The sequence below is a fragment of the Heterocephalus glaber genome, unplaced genomic scaffold (genome assembly GCF_053883595.1).
Source record: "Heterocephalus glaber isolate CG9 unplaced genomic scaffold, H.glaber_assembly_v1.0 deba00000818, whole genome shotgun sequence".
In the NCBI taxonomy this organism is placed as follows: domain Eukaryota; kingdom Metazoa; phylum Chordata; class Mammalia; order Rodentia; family Bathyergidae; genus Heterocephalus; species Heterocephalus glaber.
This window is the reverse complement of record NW_028258164.1, coordinates 6,518,616-6,533,955: the sequence shown is the minus strand read 5'-3', so window position 1 is coordinate 6,533,955 and position 15,340 is coordinate 6,518,616. Positions and strand designations below refer to the sequence as shown.

Sequence of the window (15,340 nt, the reverse complement as noted above, 5' to 3'; positions counted from 1 at the left end):
TTAGAACTTCTTTATAAATTGAAGCAGCAATGTGACTACAAAGTCTCTTATGGTCATTTACATCTACAAGCTGTGTTACATCAGGATCTTGTTAAATCATGGTCAAGCTGATAAGTAGATTGGGAATTTTGGAGTTCCTCAGTGCAGGTAGAAGAGATTTTTGTAGACTTCTGGGAAGAATTGAAAAAGACAACTCAGCATAGTGGATAGGCACTTGGGTCTGGGATCAGATAGCTCTGGGTTTGAATCTCTGCTTTATTAAATGCAATTTTGGATTTAATTTGCAATTTTGGCATTTAATTCCTCTTTTGGATAACAATTGAAACCTACCTCAGAAGGTTTTTCCCATCCCACTTTATCTTCTCCTTTGTCATTTCCCTTGCTGTTCCATAAAACATTTTGTCTAATTTAACTAGAAAGCAGGTAGATTTGAAGTCAGAATCAAGCAATGCCAGGTACATTTTTAGTTATTCACAAACTACAGATACAACAGGCCCGATGTCTTTCTTCATGTCTATACTCAGTTCTCTGTAAAGAAGCCTAGACCATATTAATTTTGTCCTTTTTTTTAATAGGCTGAAGGAATAGAAAAATCATATTCACAAGCCATCTTATTAGACTCGAGTGACAAACAAACTACCCTGGAAACTCTGAGTTTCTCATTTCCCCCTGGTACGGTCAGTGGCAGTGAAAGAGTTCAGATCACTGCAGTTGGTAAGAACAGAGCATCGCCATCTCCTGGTTTATTTGTATATAATAATATCTATTGGTCATCTATTTACAGGTGTATTTTCTTGTTTATTACTAACGAGAAGAGATCATAAAAGTTTTGTTTGTCCCAGACTCTGAGTTGCAGTAGAATAGCAAGTAATGCCCTGTAGATTAGCTTCTCTCCGTCTTCAGGGTGTGTATGAATCACCTGGATCTATTTAAAAGCACGTCCCTGTTGAGTGGGTCTGGGGTTCTGATTTTCTAACAGGTGAGGCTGCTACTTGTGTTTGCAGACCACATGTTGAGTAGCAAGGCCCCAGAGTACTGGGGGCTGGAGGGCGTTTATTTCCAAAGGTAGAGCTTTTGGCTTCTGTGGCTCTTGACCCCTAGGGAGTACCAGGATTTTTCTGTGAAGCTTTGTGAAAACACAAATAACTTACTAAGTTAGAATTTCTCAGGCCCAGGTGAGGGCTGGTCTGTTTTGAAAAGCTCTACAAGTGGTTCTGATAAGCAAGTGCTGAGAATGACTGCTTGGAGCAGTTGTGTGTGAGGACATAGTGACCTTAACAGCAGGAAGCTGCCCACCGATTTAGTCACTTTTCCTAGGTCCCTCCAGGAACCAGAACTTCTTCCGAATTAAACATAGCTGAAGTCAGGTTCTCCAGAGAAACAAAACTCACAAGACATAAGTAAAGGGAGATTTATTATGAGGAATTTGCTCATGCCATTACAGAGGCCGAGTGGTCCTGAATAGGCCGTTTGGAAGCTGGAGATCCAGCACAGCTGCTGGGTGGCGAATGTGAGTCCGGAGGCCAAGGCTAAGGAGCTGGTGATGTAAAATCCCAGGTGTGGTGCTCAGACTCCAGCACGAGCCAGGAGAAAGGGCAGAAGTCTCTTTTCTTGGCTGTGTGTGCTGTTGCCCTCCCTGGTTTGGTGATGTCCACCCGCACCTGAGACCCTCTGCCTTCATCAGACCATGGGTTCAGATCCTCATCTCATCCAGAAACCCTCAGAGATACCCAGAATAGCATCCATCGGATTCATCAGGGCACTCCGTGGCCTACTCAAGTTGACATGTAAAATTAGCTATCACAAAAGTTTTTTAAAAAAATGTAATTGTGCTTTACAATAACTGAAGATTTAATTAATGACATCAAAATAGTTTGTTAATCTTTAATGCTTTTTATGATAGCTCCAAAGAAAAATCCCTATACAGAGGACTTTATTTGGAGCCCTAGATATAAATTTTTAAAGGAATTAATTAAGCTTTTCTGTTGACAGGAATTCTGCCTAAGCATCTCCCACAGTGTAGGGATGCTGGGGATACAGTGCTTGCACAACTACACATACACACATGCATACACATGCAGATACACACACATGTATGCAGACACACAGTAAAATCCTTGAAGAGTAGCTATATACCACCACTTTTTTTGTTAGTACCAGGGTTTGAACTCAGGACCTTGTGCTTGCCACTTCTTAAATAAGAATGAGTCTATCTGTGGTCATAAAAATACTGTTCAGATTTAATATTTATGCTTAATATAAAGAATATATTTTTTCAAGTTTTATTTTCATATATTCTTAAACCTATTCTGAAGCCCAGAATATATGAATTTTAGCTTTTTTCTTTGGATTTTTTTAGATTATAAATTTATGGTTTATTTTGAATGTTAAAAATGTGACATGCAGTGGCAATAATATGGCCTGTTTTCGTGTGTTGGCGTCTGAAGTTGAAGATATGCTGGTGGGGTTGTAGCCTGTTCGTAAGAAAGGGGTTCCTTTATTTTTTGTTTAAATTATTTTTTAGGATCAGATTTTCACTAGGTATTTGGACTTGACATTTAAACTACATAGAAGGATGTTCTTGCAGCTTGACAGTAGTGAGGTCAAAATTAGGAACTCAGCCTCCATATATCTTAGTTTTTTCTTTTTTTCCCTGAGCCATGGTATTAGAATGTGGATAGAAGAATCTTTTAGGCATGTGTTTTGTTTAATTATAGATTACTAACTTTGAAGAATATTCCTAATCTTTTTTAATCCCAAGAGTCATTGAAAACTTACATTTGTCACCTTGCTGCTGCTCAGTAGAGCACATTACAAAATGCTACCATTCCTGCTGTTTTAAGAAATACTGTTTCTCAAGAATTTGTAGCATAAAAACTTGGAAACAGCCCAATTGCCCATCAATTGGAGACTGGATAAAGAAGATGTGGTTTTTTATAAAATGGAGTACTACTCAGCCATAAAGAATGAGAAACCAGAGATATTTATAGCTAAGTGGATGCACATAGAGGCCGTACTCTTAAGTGAAATAAATAGGACACACATGTGTAAATACTGAATAGTTTCTCTGGTGTGAAAAACTAAAAGTGTAAATAAGAATCAAAATGTATAATTGATATTATGAAATAGGCAGAAAATGTCTAAAGGAATAGGGGAAGTGGGAGGGGAAGGGGAAAGGAAAGAAGGGAAAAGAAAAAACATGAGAAAAGGAAAAACATGGAAACAAAGTCTTTGTAAATAGGGAAGGGTGGAGGGGTGAAGGTAGGGAAGGGGAAGGGGAACCAAGATACATCATGTAAAGGTACAGGATCCCAATGATGAATGTAACTGTATTACATACCTAAAATGTACCAATAAGCTAAATGGAAAAAAAAGTGAACCCCCCCAAAAGAATTTGTAGCATATTAGTAAGAAATCAGTATAAAGTTATGTTTATGTGAAAAGTATGAATAATAAAACATTTCTTTCCTGTATGAGAATCATGATTCCTAATAATCAAATCCTGACATTTTTTGTTCAAGATTTATTGTTTTTGTTTTTTTTTTTGACACAGGGTCTCAGTATGTAGTTCAGGCTGGCCTTAAACTCATTATGTAGTCCATGTTGGCTTCAAACTCATAGAGGTCCTCCTGTCTCAGCCTCCCAAGTACTGGAATTACAGGCATGCCCCACCACTCCTGGCTTGTTCAAGATTTTAAAAAAACACTTTTTTAAAAACCTAACATGTATATGTCATATGTTCAACTAATCTAAAAGTCTCCTAATATGCTGCATAAATTGCAAGTTCAGTGCCACTGCATTGTTAGTTTTTTTTTTTTTTTTTTTTTTTTTTTGGTACCAGGGATCGAACTCGGGTCCTTGCACTTGCAAGGCAGGTGGCGGAACCACTCAGCTAAATCCCCGGACTGCATTGTTAGTTTTTGACCATATAATCTGATGTAAAGTTTCTACTGTGCTCCTGTCTCAGATGTGACAGATGCTGTCTGTACTGAGTGGAAGGTTCTGCCACCGGCAGGTGAGTTGTTAGTCGTGTCTGCCCAGTGACTGGGATGTCTTGTGCCTCCAGGAGATGTCCTTGGTCCTTCCATCAATGGCTTAGCCTCACTGATTCGGATGCCTTATGGCTGTGGGGAACAGAACATGATAAATTTTGCTCCAAATATCTACATTTTGGATTATCTGACTAAGAAGAAACAGCTGATTGATCATCTAAAAGAAAAAGCCCTTTCATTTATGAGGCAAGGTAAGCATTTTAGAAGTACATTTCTGTTTGTACAAAAGTGTCTGTTCTTTTTTGAGGCAGGGTTCACCTGAGGCATGCAGTATTTCAGAACACTTGGATTTGTCTCAGTAGGTGATGGGGGCTAGATGGTGCTGAGATGTGCTAGACGTTAGTTCACTAGCTGCTGCCGGGGCTGTGCTAGCTAGTACTGGTTTCTGTGTTATAATAAGGGATCTGAAATTGAAAACTAGAAATCTAAAGGAATGAACGATTGTTTATTTACTGCATACTTGTAAAGTATCTCCAAGTGCCAGGGATCAGTTCTATTGCTGAGGAACAGAGGAATTTGAGCCTTTCCTCTCAAGGAATTCTCTGTCAGGGGAGAAGACAGTGTGTGTGTGTGGACCTGCTCAGTGCATTTAAAATCACAGCCTATGGGGGCTCAGAGAGATGTTTGTGTGGAGAGATCTGGGGACACCTCAGAAAATGCCACCTGGCAGTGAAAATGCCACCCTGCCTCCCTGAGAGGTGGAAACTGACCCAGACACCAGAGGATTGGGCACTCTCTAACAGCTGCTCTTAGCTGCAGTGAGGGCTGTCTGTGTCAGCTGTTCTGGTCACTCGCCCCCAGGGTCTCAGTGCTCACAGCGAGTATCAGCATGATGCCGTTTCACAGAGCTGAGGTACAGAAGAGTTGGCTGAGATTCTCTGCCGGTGTGGTTTGTGTGATGTATGCTGTCCATCAAACTCACGAGGGTCTGAAGGGTTATGCAAAATGATTGGAAATCATCCAGTGTAATTTTTTTTGTATGTGTGTACCAGGGATCAAACTCAGGACCGCTTTTGAAGCAGGCGGCGGCACCACTGAGCTAAATCCCCGGCCCTCATCCAGTGTAATTTAAGAAAAGTATAGTGCAACACTTTTTAGTATATGTGCTGCTGAAGTGAGAGTGCACAATACTTTTTAATTCTTTAAAAATTTTTTTATGGGATGGGGATTTAGCTCAGTGGTGCCACCGCCTGCCTCGAAAGCGCAGGGTCCATCAGGAATAATGAGGGACATGAGACCAGGGTTTAGAGTTTGGGCTAAGTGTGACCTGAGTTCTGATGTGAAGAGGGAGGGTGTGTTTCTCTCAGATGAGCGCCTGGCCCTGCATGCTCTGGGGTTACCTCTCAAACTCAGGAGGTGTTAGCTCCTCTGGAGAATTCTCAAAGATCTGTACAGAGTTACCTATTTAAAATCAGCATCCTTTGGACGCAGGTTTGTGGATCAGTAATGTTTTACATGAGCAAGGTGTGATACAAAATGTATGGTGTCTAAATTAAAAATTTATTACAGAAACACACATTGCCATTAGTCTCCCTCAAAATACTCCCCCTCCATCTGAACACACTAATTCCTTCACTCTTGCCACTTTCTGAGGCAGTTCTCAAAGTCCTCTTTCCTGAGTGTTTTTGTGAGGTGAATGCTGCCTCTCTGCTGTCCAGCAGAAAGGCAGACTCATAAAAACATGAAGGTATGACTTTATCTACCTTATACACCGGGTCTGGCATCGTGTGCTTCTGGCTCTTCCACAAATCAAAATGACCTTGAAAGGTAAATGTTTTCAATCTATTTAGGTTATCCAGTCAGCCATGACAGTGCAGCTAAAGACACAAAAGAGGACTTCCAGAACTGCTGCAGGAAGTGGCGAGAGTCATGGGATAATTGTGTTTCAAATGGGGGGGGCATATTTTGAGGGGGATTAATGGCCATGTATATATCTTTTACTGTAATAATTTAGAAATTTTAAACATTTACCTTATCATTATTATTATTTTTGGTACCGGAACATTTACCTTATTTTTGAATCACACCTAGTACACATACAAGAACTGTTTTTTTTTTCAAATTCTATTATAATTAGCTTAAGAAGTGGTATCAAGTGCTCTCTGTGGTTATTGTGTGCTGTGTTAAAAAATGAGCTCCTTACACATTAGCATAATTGTTAGATTTAAGGAGATAGATTTAATGAGTGAAAAATATGGAAACTGTCATAATTTAACTCTACGTCTTTTGAAAACAGGATTCTGGTTTGTATTTAAGATTTATCTTATTTAGTTTGAAGTAGAAAGTTCATAGGAATTATACTGGTGTTTTATAATTGGTATACATTCTTTGTGATATTTTGATACAATAAAGGAAATGCTAAATAATTTAATATTTGTATATGATGTATCAACTGTAACTTTGCCTAACCAAATATTAATGCTTTAAAAAGCAGAATAAATTTTGAACAGTTTGAACCACTTAAGGAACGGTAACTCATACTTTACAAATAATTTGAGTTTGTCCTCTGGACACTGGACCAGCAAAGGACCTAAAAAGTAGAAGACCCTTTAGTATCTGTTCTTTTTCAAAAGCAGTGCTGGTCCCTCAGGGCGTAGGTTTGTTAGAGCTGCCCTAGGAGCTTCTTCCTTTGAGACCTCCTCACAGATGGTGGTTGTTAGAAGGTGCAGCATGGCCAGAGGACAAGGAAGCCTTTGGTCTGTAAATGCGAGTCTCCCACGTTGTTCAGAGTGGGTGCCGGCACTGCCTTAAAGGAATCCCGTCTCACCTGGTGCTGTCACTCTGCCAGGCAGAAGTGGGCTCTAGATCCTGGCTCTTGTCTTGGGCTGGTTCCTCAGCTTCTAGAACATTGGTTTTCTGTAAGACAGGAGTAATAAAAGTATCTGCTTGATATGGTTGATTTGAGAATTTAATGAACTATTTAAGCACTTTATTCAACACATAGTAGGTGCCTTTATCAGCTGCAGTAGAATTTTTGTTACTAGCTATGGAATTAGGCTCTAAAGTCAGCAGGGAAACCTTGTCCATCCTATTGCTGAAAACACATACAGAATCTTCCACTTCTAATACAGTAATCCTGCACTTCTTGCCCCCACTGGTAATGGTTCCATTCGCAAAGCATGGTTGCTCACTGGCTTCCTCAGGGTCCTGTGCTCTCTGCTCACTCCTCAGCAGTGAATCTCCATGTATTGTGAAAGACATGCTTTAAAAAGGTCAAGATTATATTGTTTTCTTGCTAAGAATCCTGTGGTGGGTTCCTAGCCTTGACCAGCCAAGCCCTGAGTGAACTGACCCTGCCCTCAATCTTCAGCCTCACCTAAAGCTGCCCCTGGGTCCCCTTCAGGCTCTGTGTGCCTCAGGGCCGTTAGCTTGTGCCTCTTTCCTGGAATACTTTGCCCTGGATTTTTCCATGCCTGGCTCCTTTTCTTTTCCTCCCCTCTCCCCTCCCTTTTGCTTTTTGAGACAGCATCTCCTCATAGTCCAGGATACCTGGAACTCAAGAGCCTCCTGCCTCAGCCTTGTGAGTGCCGGGATAACAGGTGTGTGCTGTGCTTGACTCTTCATCATTCAGGTGCTGTTTTCCTCCTAGCAGCCTAAACGGGCCTTCCTCATTTAGTAACTTATTTATATCATCACTTCTCTTAATTCTTTCACTTACTGTTATTTAAAGTTATCACCTGTCTTCTGCATTAGAGAATGAGCTCTTGACAGGGAAGTGGGGCTGAGGCCGGTCTCCTTGTCACGGTCTCATTACTTGGGTACCTCAGTGAATGCCGAGCGGATGGAGCAATTACCAGTACGAGTGTCCTTGGGCTTTGGGGTCATCATTTTCCTGTGGAGATAAGGCCCGCAGAGCTTCCACAGGGCGCTATCTGCAGACACTAAAGATTCTACCAGGGAACATGACCAGTGGTTTCTGTGAGGGCCCCTTGGAGCTGGTGGAGTGGCTGTTAAAAATCAGCAGAATGAAGTTCCCCAAAATATACCATCTCACTCGCTGGACCAAATTACATTTCAAAGTGGTGCAAAAGTTTCCTGCAGTGATACTTTTCATTGTGAAATCAGTGACTCATTTCAGAGACTCACTATTTTCTTTTGCCATAATATTTGCCAGAGTTCTTTGAATGTAGTGTAGTTGTTATTTTTAAAGAAATTAAAGTGGCTTTGGTATGAGTCATGATTATATTATTTGTCATTTATGAGCAGCACACTGTTTACTTGAATCATAGTTGGCCCAGCAGCCCTGTAACCTAACCCATTTGTGTTTTGGTCAAAACAACAGCTACATCATTGAATGAAATAAGTTTTGTTGTTAAAAAAAAAAAGTAGAACCACAAAAATGAAAAGTATTTCTGATATGGATTGGAAATCCTGAACCTGTTAACTGAAGATTTAAATCTCATGTTTTTCTCAGCTATTTGAAACATAGTGCCCGCAGCTCAGTTTTTCAAGTGAAACTTAGACCAAGAACAGTTGAAAACATATTTTTTCTTTGTTGAAATAAAACAGGAAAAAATAAGCGCAGGATTCAGATGCTGCTTTTGATCATTAAAAGTGTGGCTGGAGGCAATAGTGAAGAGGCTAAAGAAGAAAAGACTAAATTCTCCCATTGTATTTCACGTCATAGAAAGTAAGGAAGTTGACAACGATTACTTTTCTTTTAGTACAGGGAACATTTTTATCAGCTTTTGCCAAAGAAAGTGCTTCATATAGTCATGAAAACTCGACTTTACTTCTTTTTTTTAATATGCAGTTTTGATACTTGAGGTAAGCAAAATAAAATTATGTTCAGAAAGTTACTTTTCTTTTTTCTGTGCTGCTTGGGATGGAATCTAGAGCCTCAGGCATGCTAGGCGGGTGCTGTACCACTGAGCTACATCCCCAGGCCCAGAATGTTACTTTCTAATTTATTTTTATCAGCAAGACTTTCACCTTTATTATGATAAATTCTAAAGATTTTAGATTCATGGTTAGTCTAAAGAAAATTTGTGACCCAGAAAAGTATGTATCTTATCTGACCCTTCATAAACATCAGTTTCTGGGTAATTATCCTAACAGCCTCTTTTTTTAAAAAAATTTATTTTATTCCATTCCCCCACCTCCCCTCCCTATGTACAAAAGCCTTGTTTCCATTTTTCCTTCTATTTTCACTTTTTTCTTGTCCCTTCCTTCTTTTCTCCCTCCCTCCTCTCTTGTTCCCCTTCTGATTTGAAAATTTTCTTCCCTTTTCTCAATATCTATTACACATTTTAGTCCTTATTTCTACTTTCAGGTTCTCACACAGACAAACAATGTGGTATTTAAACATGTGTGTCTGATTTCTTTCACTTAAGAATATGGTCTCAAGGTTCATCCATTTAGCTATAAATGTCTGAAGCTCATCCTTCTTCACGGCAGAGTAAGTACTCCATTGTACCCTAACAGCCTCTTGACTTCTGCATTTCAAATTTCAGAAGTGTATAATTCTTTTTTTTTTTTGTTACTGGGGATTGAACTCAGGACCTTGGACTTGTGAGGCAGGCATGGTGTCACTGAGCTAAATCCCTGGCCCAGAAGTGTATAATTCTAATCTAACACTAATACTTTTCAAACTCTAGAGCTGTGAACAAAACTACTAAAAAATTAAAAAAAAATTCTTTGTGGTGTTGGGGATTGAACTCAAGCCCTTCATACTGAGCTATATCCCCAGTCCTTTTTAAATTTGGAGACAGGGTCTTGCTAAGTCACCATGTTTTTCAGGCTGGTTTTGAAGTAGTGATTCTCCTGCTTCAGCCTCCCAGAGCACTGGGATTACAGTTGTGCACCACCATACCCAGCTGTATAAAACTATTAACTTAAAATCCACACTTTTTATGCCTTCATGAACTTTTGGAGAAAGCCATGGGTGCACTGTGATGAAGTCTTCTGCTTAGGTGACTACACTAGATGTTGAATTTCATGAGCAGCAGACTGTGTAGCTATGTGCACAGCACCCTTTGCTGCACCTGGAGTGGAATCAGGCCCAATACTCTGGGAAGCTTTGGGGGACAGGTAGGTGAGGGTTCTCCGGGCAAGCATGCTGGGGTATAAGGAGGAGAGAAACCTCCCAGGAGACTCCCACAGTCACAGAAGCTTTCCTCCCTGGGTTTTCTGCTTTCCCTGGGAGCAGAATTGGAGGAATGGGTTCTCAGCTTTATCTGAACTGGCTCAAGACTTGAACTCTACAACTGGAGTTTACAGGTGGCTGCTTTTCCCCTGGCCGACTGCCCCGGGGAAGGATGGTGTGAATTGTGGACACTAATGGGAATGTTGGAGGTGGGGTTATTCCCGTAAGCCCCGATCTCCTTTCAGGAGCTCAGCTGCTCCCTGACCTGCTGGGTTTGGACCACTCATGCTGGGAGCTGCCGTGTTGGTGGTGCGGGGCTTGGAGGCATGAGCTTCTCCTGGGGCTGGTCCTTTCTGAGGACCTGCAAGGATGGAGGCCCAGACCCTCCTCTCTCCTCTCCTGCTGGATTGAGATCATCGCAGTTACACTCTGGCTCTCTGCTGGATTCAGTCCTGAATTGAAGGAGTTTGTCTCAGCCTCTTCTGCTTTTTTTCTTTTGGAGAACATTAGGAAATTATTCTGCTTTTCTGTGATGCCTGATTACCTCAGACAAATGAAAAGATCATATATATATATAAAATGCTTTTCAAGGTTAAAAACTAAAACATGAGAAAGTGAACTAAGGTAGTATTAGTACTAATGCCTTCACTGGGCTGGGGATTTAGCTCCGTGGTGCTGCCGCCTGCCTCGCTCAAGGTCCCGAGTTCAATCCCTGGCACACACACACACACACACACACACACACACACAAAATTAATAATAATGCCTTCACTTATTTTTCCTTCTTATTTATTTATTTATTTTTTGGAATTAAAATGCTTTAATTAAAAAATCACGAGTGGATAATAAAGTGTGTAGAAACTGAAAATTTACCAACTATTTAAAACCTGGAATTGCTGACTGTTCAGTAACTACACAGATGGATCAAGGGTGGTGGTGAACAGCAGAAAGGGCTATGGAGGAATCTGCATTGTTCTAGCTGCTCCCCATGCCACCCGTCTTGGAGGAAAGCCTGACATTGATTAGATATTGAGCCAGGCTAATGCTAGCAGCAGATCCAGTGATGGTAACCTGCCTATCAGTAGATCCTTCCACTGGGTTTGCAATTTTGATCTGCGCCCCAGACATCTGACGGATCTCATTGATTTTGGCGCCTTGACGGCCAATTATGCAGCCAATCAAATCATTTGGAATGGTGAGTTCATGAGAAGTAGTCTGAGCAGATGTATCCAAACCTGCCCAATAGCCTTTCACCTCTGGAGAGCTGGATTCAATGCCACTGAACCCGGTGTTGCCATGCGTCATGGGAAAATGAGACTGTTGCATTGCCAACTGGTGCAGCTTGGTCAAATCTGGCTGTGGAATGGCATACTGTCCTTGAACGGTATAGGCCTCTAGAGGTGGGCCCTCCAGGTCAGGGTTGAGGCACACGGACGGGGTGGTGTGGGGAAAGCTGGCACTGTCGCTGCCTGTGCTGTACCTGTCCTGACCACCTGCAAAGGTGACTGGAGAACTTGATGGCTTGGGCCGGTACGGGATGGTCACGCCCTTCGGGGGGGACTCCAACATGACCACGCAGATCTGTTTGACACACTCAATGATGGACTGCGGGATGCCAGCAATGGTGATAGCCCGCTCAGTTGAGTTGAGGAGCGTATCCCCTGCCACCTGAACCTGAGCCCCTGTACACTCTTGTATTTCCTTGATCTTGCAACCTCCTTTTCCAATGAGAGAGTCACATTGACTAGCAGGAACCACCAGCCTCAGAGTGACTGGGGGTCTACTGGCAGCTGTGCTATTGGTCATAGAGCTGCTGATGTCCTCTTCCAGTTTGTCAATGATCATAGCAAAGGCTTTGAAGATGGCATTAGTGGGTCCAGCCAAAGTGATAATTCGCTCAGGACAATTCCCTTCTGAGATGTTGATACGTGCGCCACTCTCCTCGAGCATCTTCTTAACTGACTCTCCTTTCTTTCCGATGATACTGCCAGCTTCCTTTCCGTGCATAAGTAGCCGGATGGTGAGAGTGACATTTAATCCACCTTCAGTCACGCCGGTGTCCATGTCGATTATTATGGGGAGCTGGACTTTGAGTGGTCAAGTCTTTGGTCACTGGTGGGGGTCAAAGCCAAAAACTGCAGGCGCGAGGCGACTGAGGGGAAAAGGGGAGCGGGGGGCGGGGAAGGGGAAGGGCGGGAGGCCGAGGCGGAACAATAGCGGCGGGCTGGAAGGCAAGGGGGGCCCCAGCAGGCGGGCGGAGGAGGAAGGGGGAAAGAGACCCCGGGGGGCGGGTGGAGGGCGGCGGAGGGCGCAGGCTGCGGCTGCTCCGGCTGCTGCCTCTGCTGGTCTCCTTCTTATTTATTTATTTGTATATATTTTTCCAGTTATGGGGATCAAACTCAGGACCTTGTGCTTGCAAGGCAGTTGTAGCCACTGAGGTAAATCCCTAGCCCTCTTATTTATTTGAACATTATGTGGAACATAGTTTATTGAACTATGTAGAACATTAGTATGCTTCCAAAAATCAAGCTTATTTTTGTTTTTTTAAAAACTTTAAATTTTAGTGTATTAGTACATGCATGTAGTACATAAGGCATACATTCCTTGTGGAGAGTTGGTACATGCACACAGCACATCTTAACTCCCTTTTTCCCTTTCCCTTCCTGCCCTCTTCCCCTCTCTACCCATCCCTTGATCTCCTTTCTTTTTTTTGTGCCTGTTTGCAGTACATAATGTTTACATTTTTTTGTGTGGAGCTGGTACGTGGACATGGCCCATCCCAATTCCTTTTTTTATCCCCTTTTCCTTCCTCCTCCATCCCCTCCCTCTATCTCTTGATTCCCTTCCCCTTTTCCCCTATTTCCTATTATCTTTTATTTTGCTCTTTATTTTTACTCTAGATTTCTTATATAAGAGAAATGATGTGATTTTTTAAGTTGGTCTGTCTGATTTACTTCACTTTACATTATGGTCTCAAGGTGCATCCATTTCCCTACAAATAACTCATTTATCTTTTTTTATGGCAGAGTAGTAATCCATGGTGTGTAAGTACCACATTTTCTTTATCCATTCATCTGTTTATGGACATATAGGTTACTTCCAAGACTGAGCTATTATGAATTGTGCTCTTATAAACATGGATATGCGTGTATCTCTGTAGTATGATGTCTTAAACTCTTTCAGGAATATACCTAGAAGGGGACTAGCTGAGTCAATTGGAATTTTTAGTTTTAGTTTTTTGGGGAATCTCCATACTGATTTCCACAGTGGTTGTGTTACCAGGTAGTTCCTTTTAGAAATGGCTCACCAATTAAATGTATTCTAAGTCTTTCTTGCCTCGAACAAAAAACTGAATGAAACAGGCCAAAAATGGTCACAAGATTTATTTGAAAAGTGAGGGGTGAAGGAGAAACTAGCTGTGCAAAGCAAACTTGGGCTGAACAAGAAAGGAAATGAGAAAAATAAAAATAAAAGTGCACCCTAGCCTGGAAGACACAGGGTGGCCTACTGTGTTTGTTTGTTTTTTTTTGGTACCGGGATCGAACTCTGGTCCTTGTGCTTGCGCAGCAGGCAGCAAAACCACTGAGCTAATCCCCGGCCCAGGGTGGCCTACTGTGTAAGGGACACAGTAGTGCACTCTTTGTGGTGTCTGTGTCCTTATATGTGGTCCACATCTCGTGGGAACCCATGAGAAGTTTTACATATAGCGTCCTGAGAGGAAGTGCTGTGTAGATCCCGGGATCCTCCCATGCCTCTCTTCCCAGCCAGCCTAAGCCATGCCCTATCTCCTATCTCAGCTGTACCAGTCTACATTCTCACCAACAGTGTAGAAGCGTTCTTTTTCCCCTGCAGCTCTCTAGATTTTTTATTATTTGATTTCTTTTTTTATCATTTGATTTCTTGATGATAGCCATTCTTTCCGAGGCAACATGGAATCTCAGCATTGATTTAATTTACATTTCTCTAATGGTCAGCATTTTGAGCATTTCTTTGTGGATTTGTTGGCTATTTGTATTTCTGGGAAGTATCTACTCATTTTGCTTGCCTATTTTTTGATTGGGTCTTTTGGGGAGATCTAATTCTTTTGAATTCTTTATATATTCTAGATATGAGTCCTCTGTCTGAGGAATTTCTGGTAAGGAGTTTTTCCCATTCTGTAAGTTGTCTTTTCACTTGGTTGGTTATTTCTTCCGCTGTGCAAAAACTTTTTAATTTAATATGATCCTGTTTGTTGATTCTTGGATCTATTTCCTGTGCAACTGGGGTTCTGTTCAGAAAGTCCTTGCTTACATCTGTGACTTCAAGAGTTTTTCCTAGTCTGTCATCCAGCACTTTAAGTGTTTCTGGTTTAACATTTAGTTCTTTGGTTCATTTTATTTTAGTTTAGTGCATGGTGAGAGATATGGGTCTATATTCAGTCTTCTGCATGTGGATAACCAGTTTTCCCAACACCGTTTATTAAAGAGGCTGTCTTTCCTCCATTGGTGGGTTTTTGGTCCCTTTGTCAAAGGTCAAATAGTTGAATGTACTTCTGCATCCTCTAGTCTGTTCCATTGATCCTCATGTCTGTTTTGTTCCACACCATGCTATTTTTATCACTGTAGCTTTGTAATGTAACTTCAAGTTGGGTATTGTGATGACTCCTGCTTTACCCAGGATTGCTTTTGCTATTCTGGGTCTCTTCTGGTTCCATGTGAATTTTAGGATTGTTGTTTCCAGTTCTGTGAAGAATGCTGTTGGAATTTTGGTTGGAATTGCATTAAATCTGTGTAGCAATTTTGGAAGTATGATAAGCTTATTTTTTAAAAGTATATTCAAAGGGGTGTCTTTCCCTCTCCTTTTCCTTCTCCTTGCCAGTTGTAACTTGCTTTATTAGTTTCTAGCTTACCTTTTTTCTTTCTCTCTGTAAAGATAAACACATATATGTTTTTATTTTTTCTTATATAAAAGGTAGTGTATACTATATACACAATTTTAGATTTTGTCCTTTTCATTCAAAAGTATATCCAGGAGGGCCAGGGATTTAGCTCAGTGGTTTCTCTGCTTGCTGCGCAAGCGCAAGGACCCGAGTTTGATCCCCGGTACCCCCCCCAAAAAAACAACAAAAAAAACCAAAAAAAAAAAAGTACATCCAGGAAATTACCCAGTGTCAGTTTACAGAGATAGTCCTCATTGTTTTCATAGCTGCATAGTGCTTCATTGT

The 15,340-nt window shown here is 41.4% G+C and overlaps 1 protein-coding gene and 1 pseudogene across 1 annotated transcript in view; one reads left to right on the top strand and one right to left on the bottom strand.

The window, feature by feature from the left end:
• Window positions 1-15,340, top strand: part of Cd109 (CD109 molecule) — a 150,033-nt gene that overhangs the window by 98,488 nt on the left and 36,205 nt on the right. Inside the window, exons 22-23 of the mRNA XM_021243725.2 lie at window positions 576-714; window positions 4,067-4,243. Coding sequence (XP_021099384.2) covers window positions 576-714; window positions 4,067-4,243 — 316 coding nt within the window. The remainder of the gene's footprint in view (window positions 1-575; window positions 715-4,066; window positions 4,244-15,340) is intronic.
• Window positions 11,025-12,330, bottom strand: LOC101720966 (poly(rC)-binding protein 2 pseudogene; annotated as a pseudogene).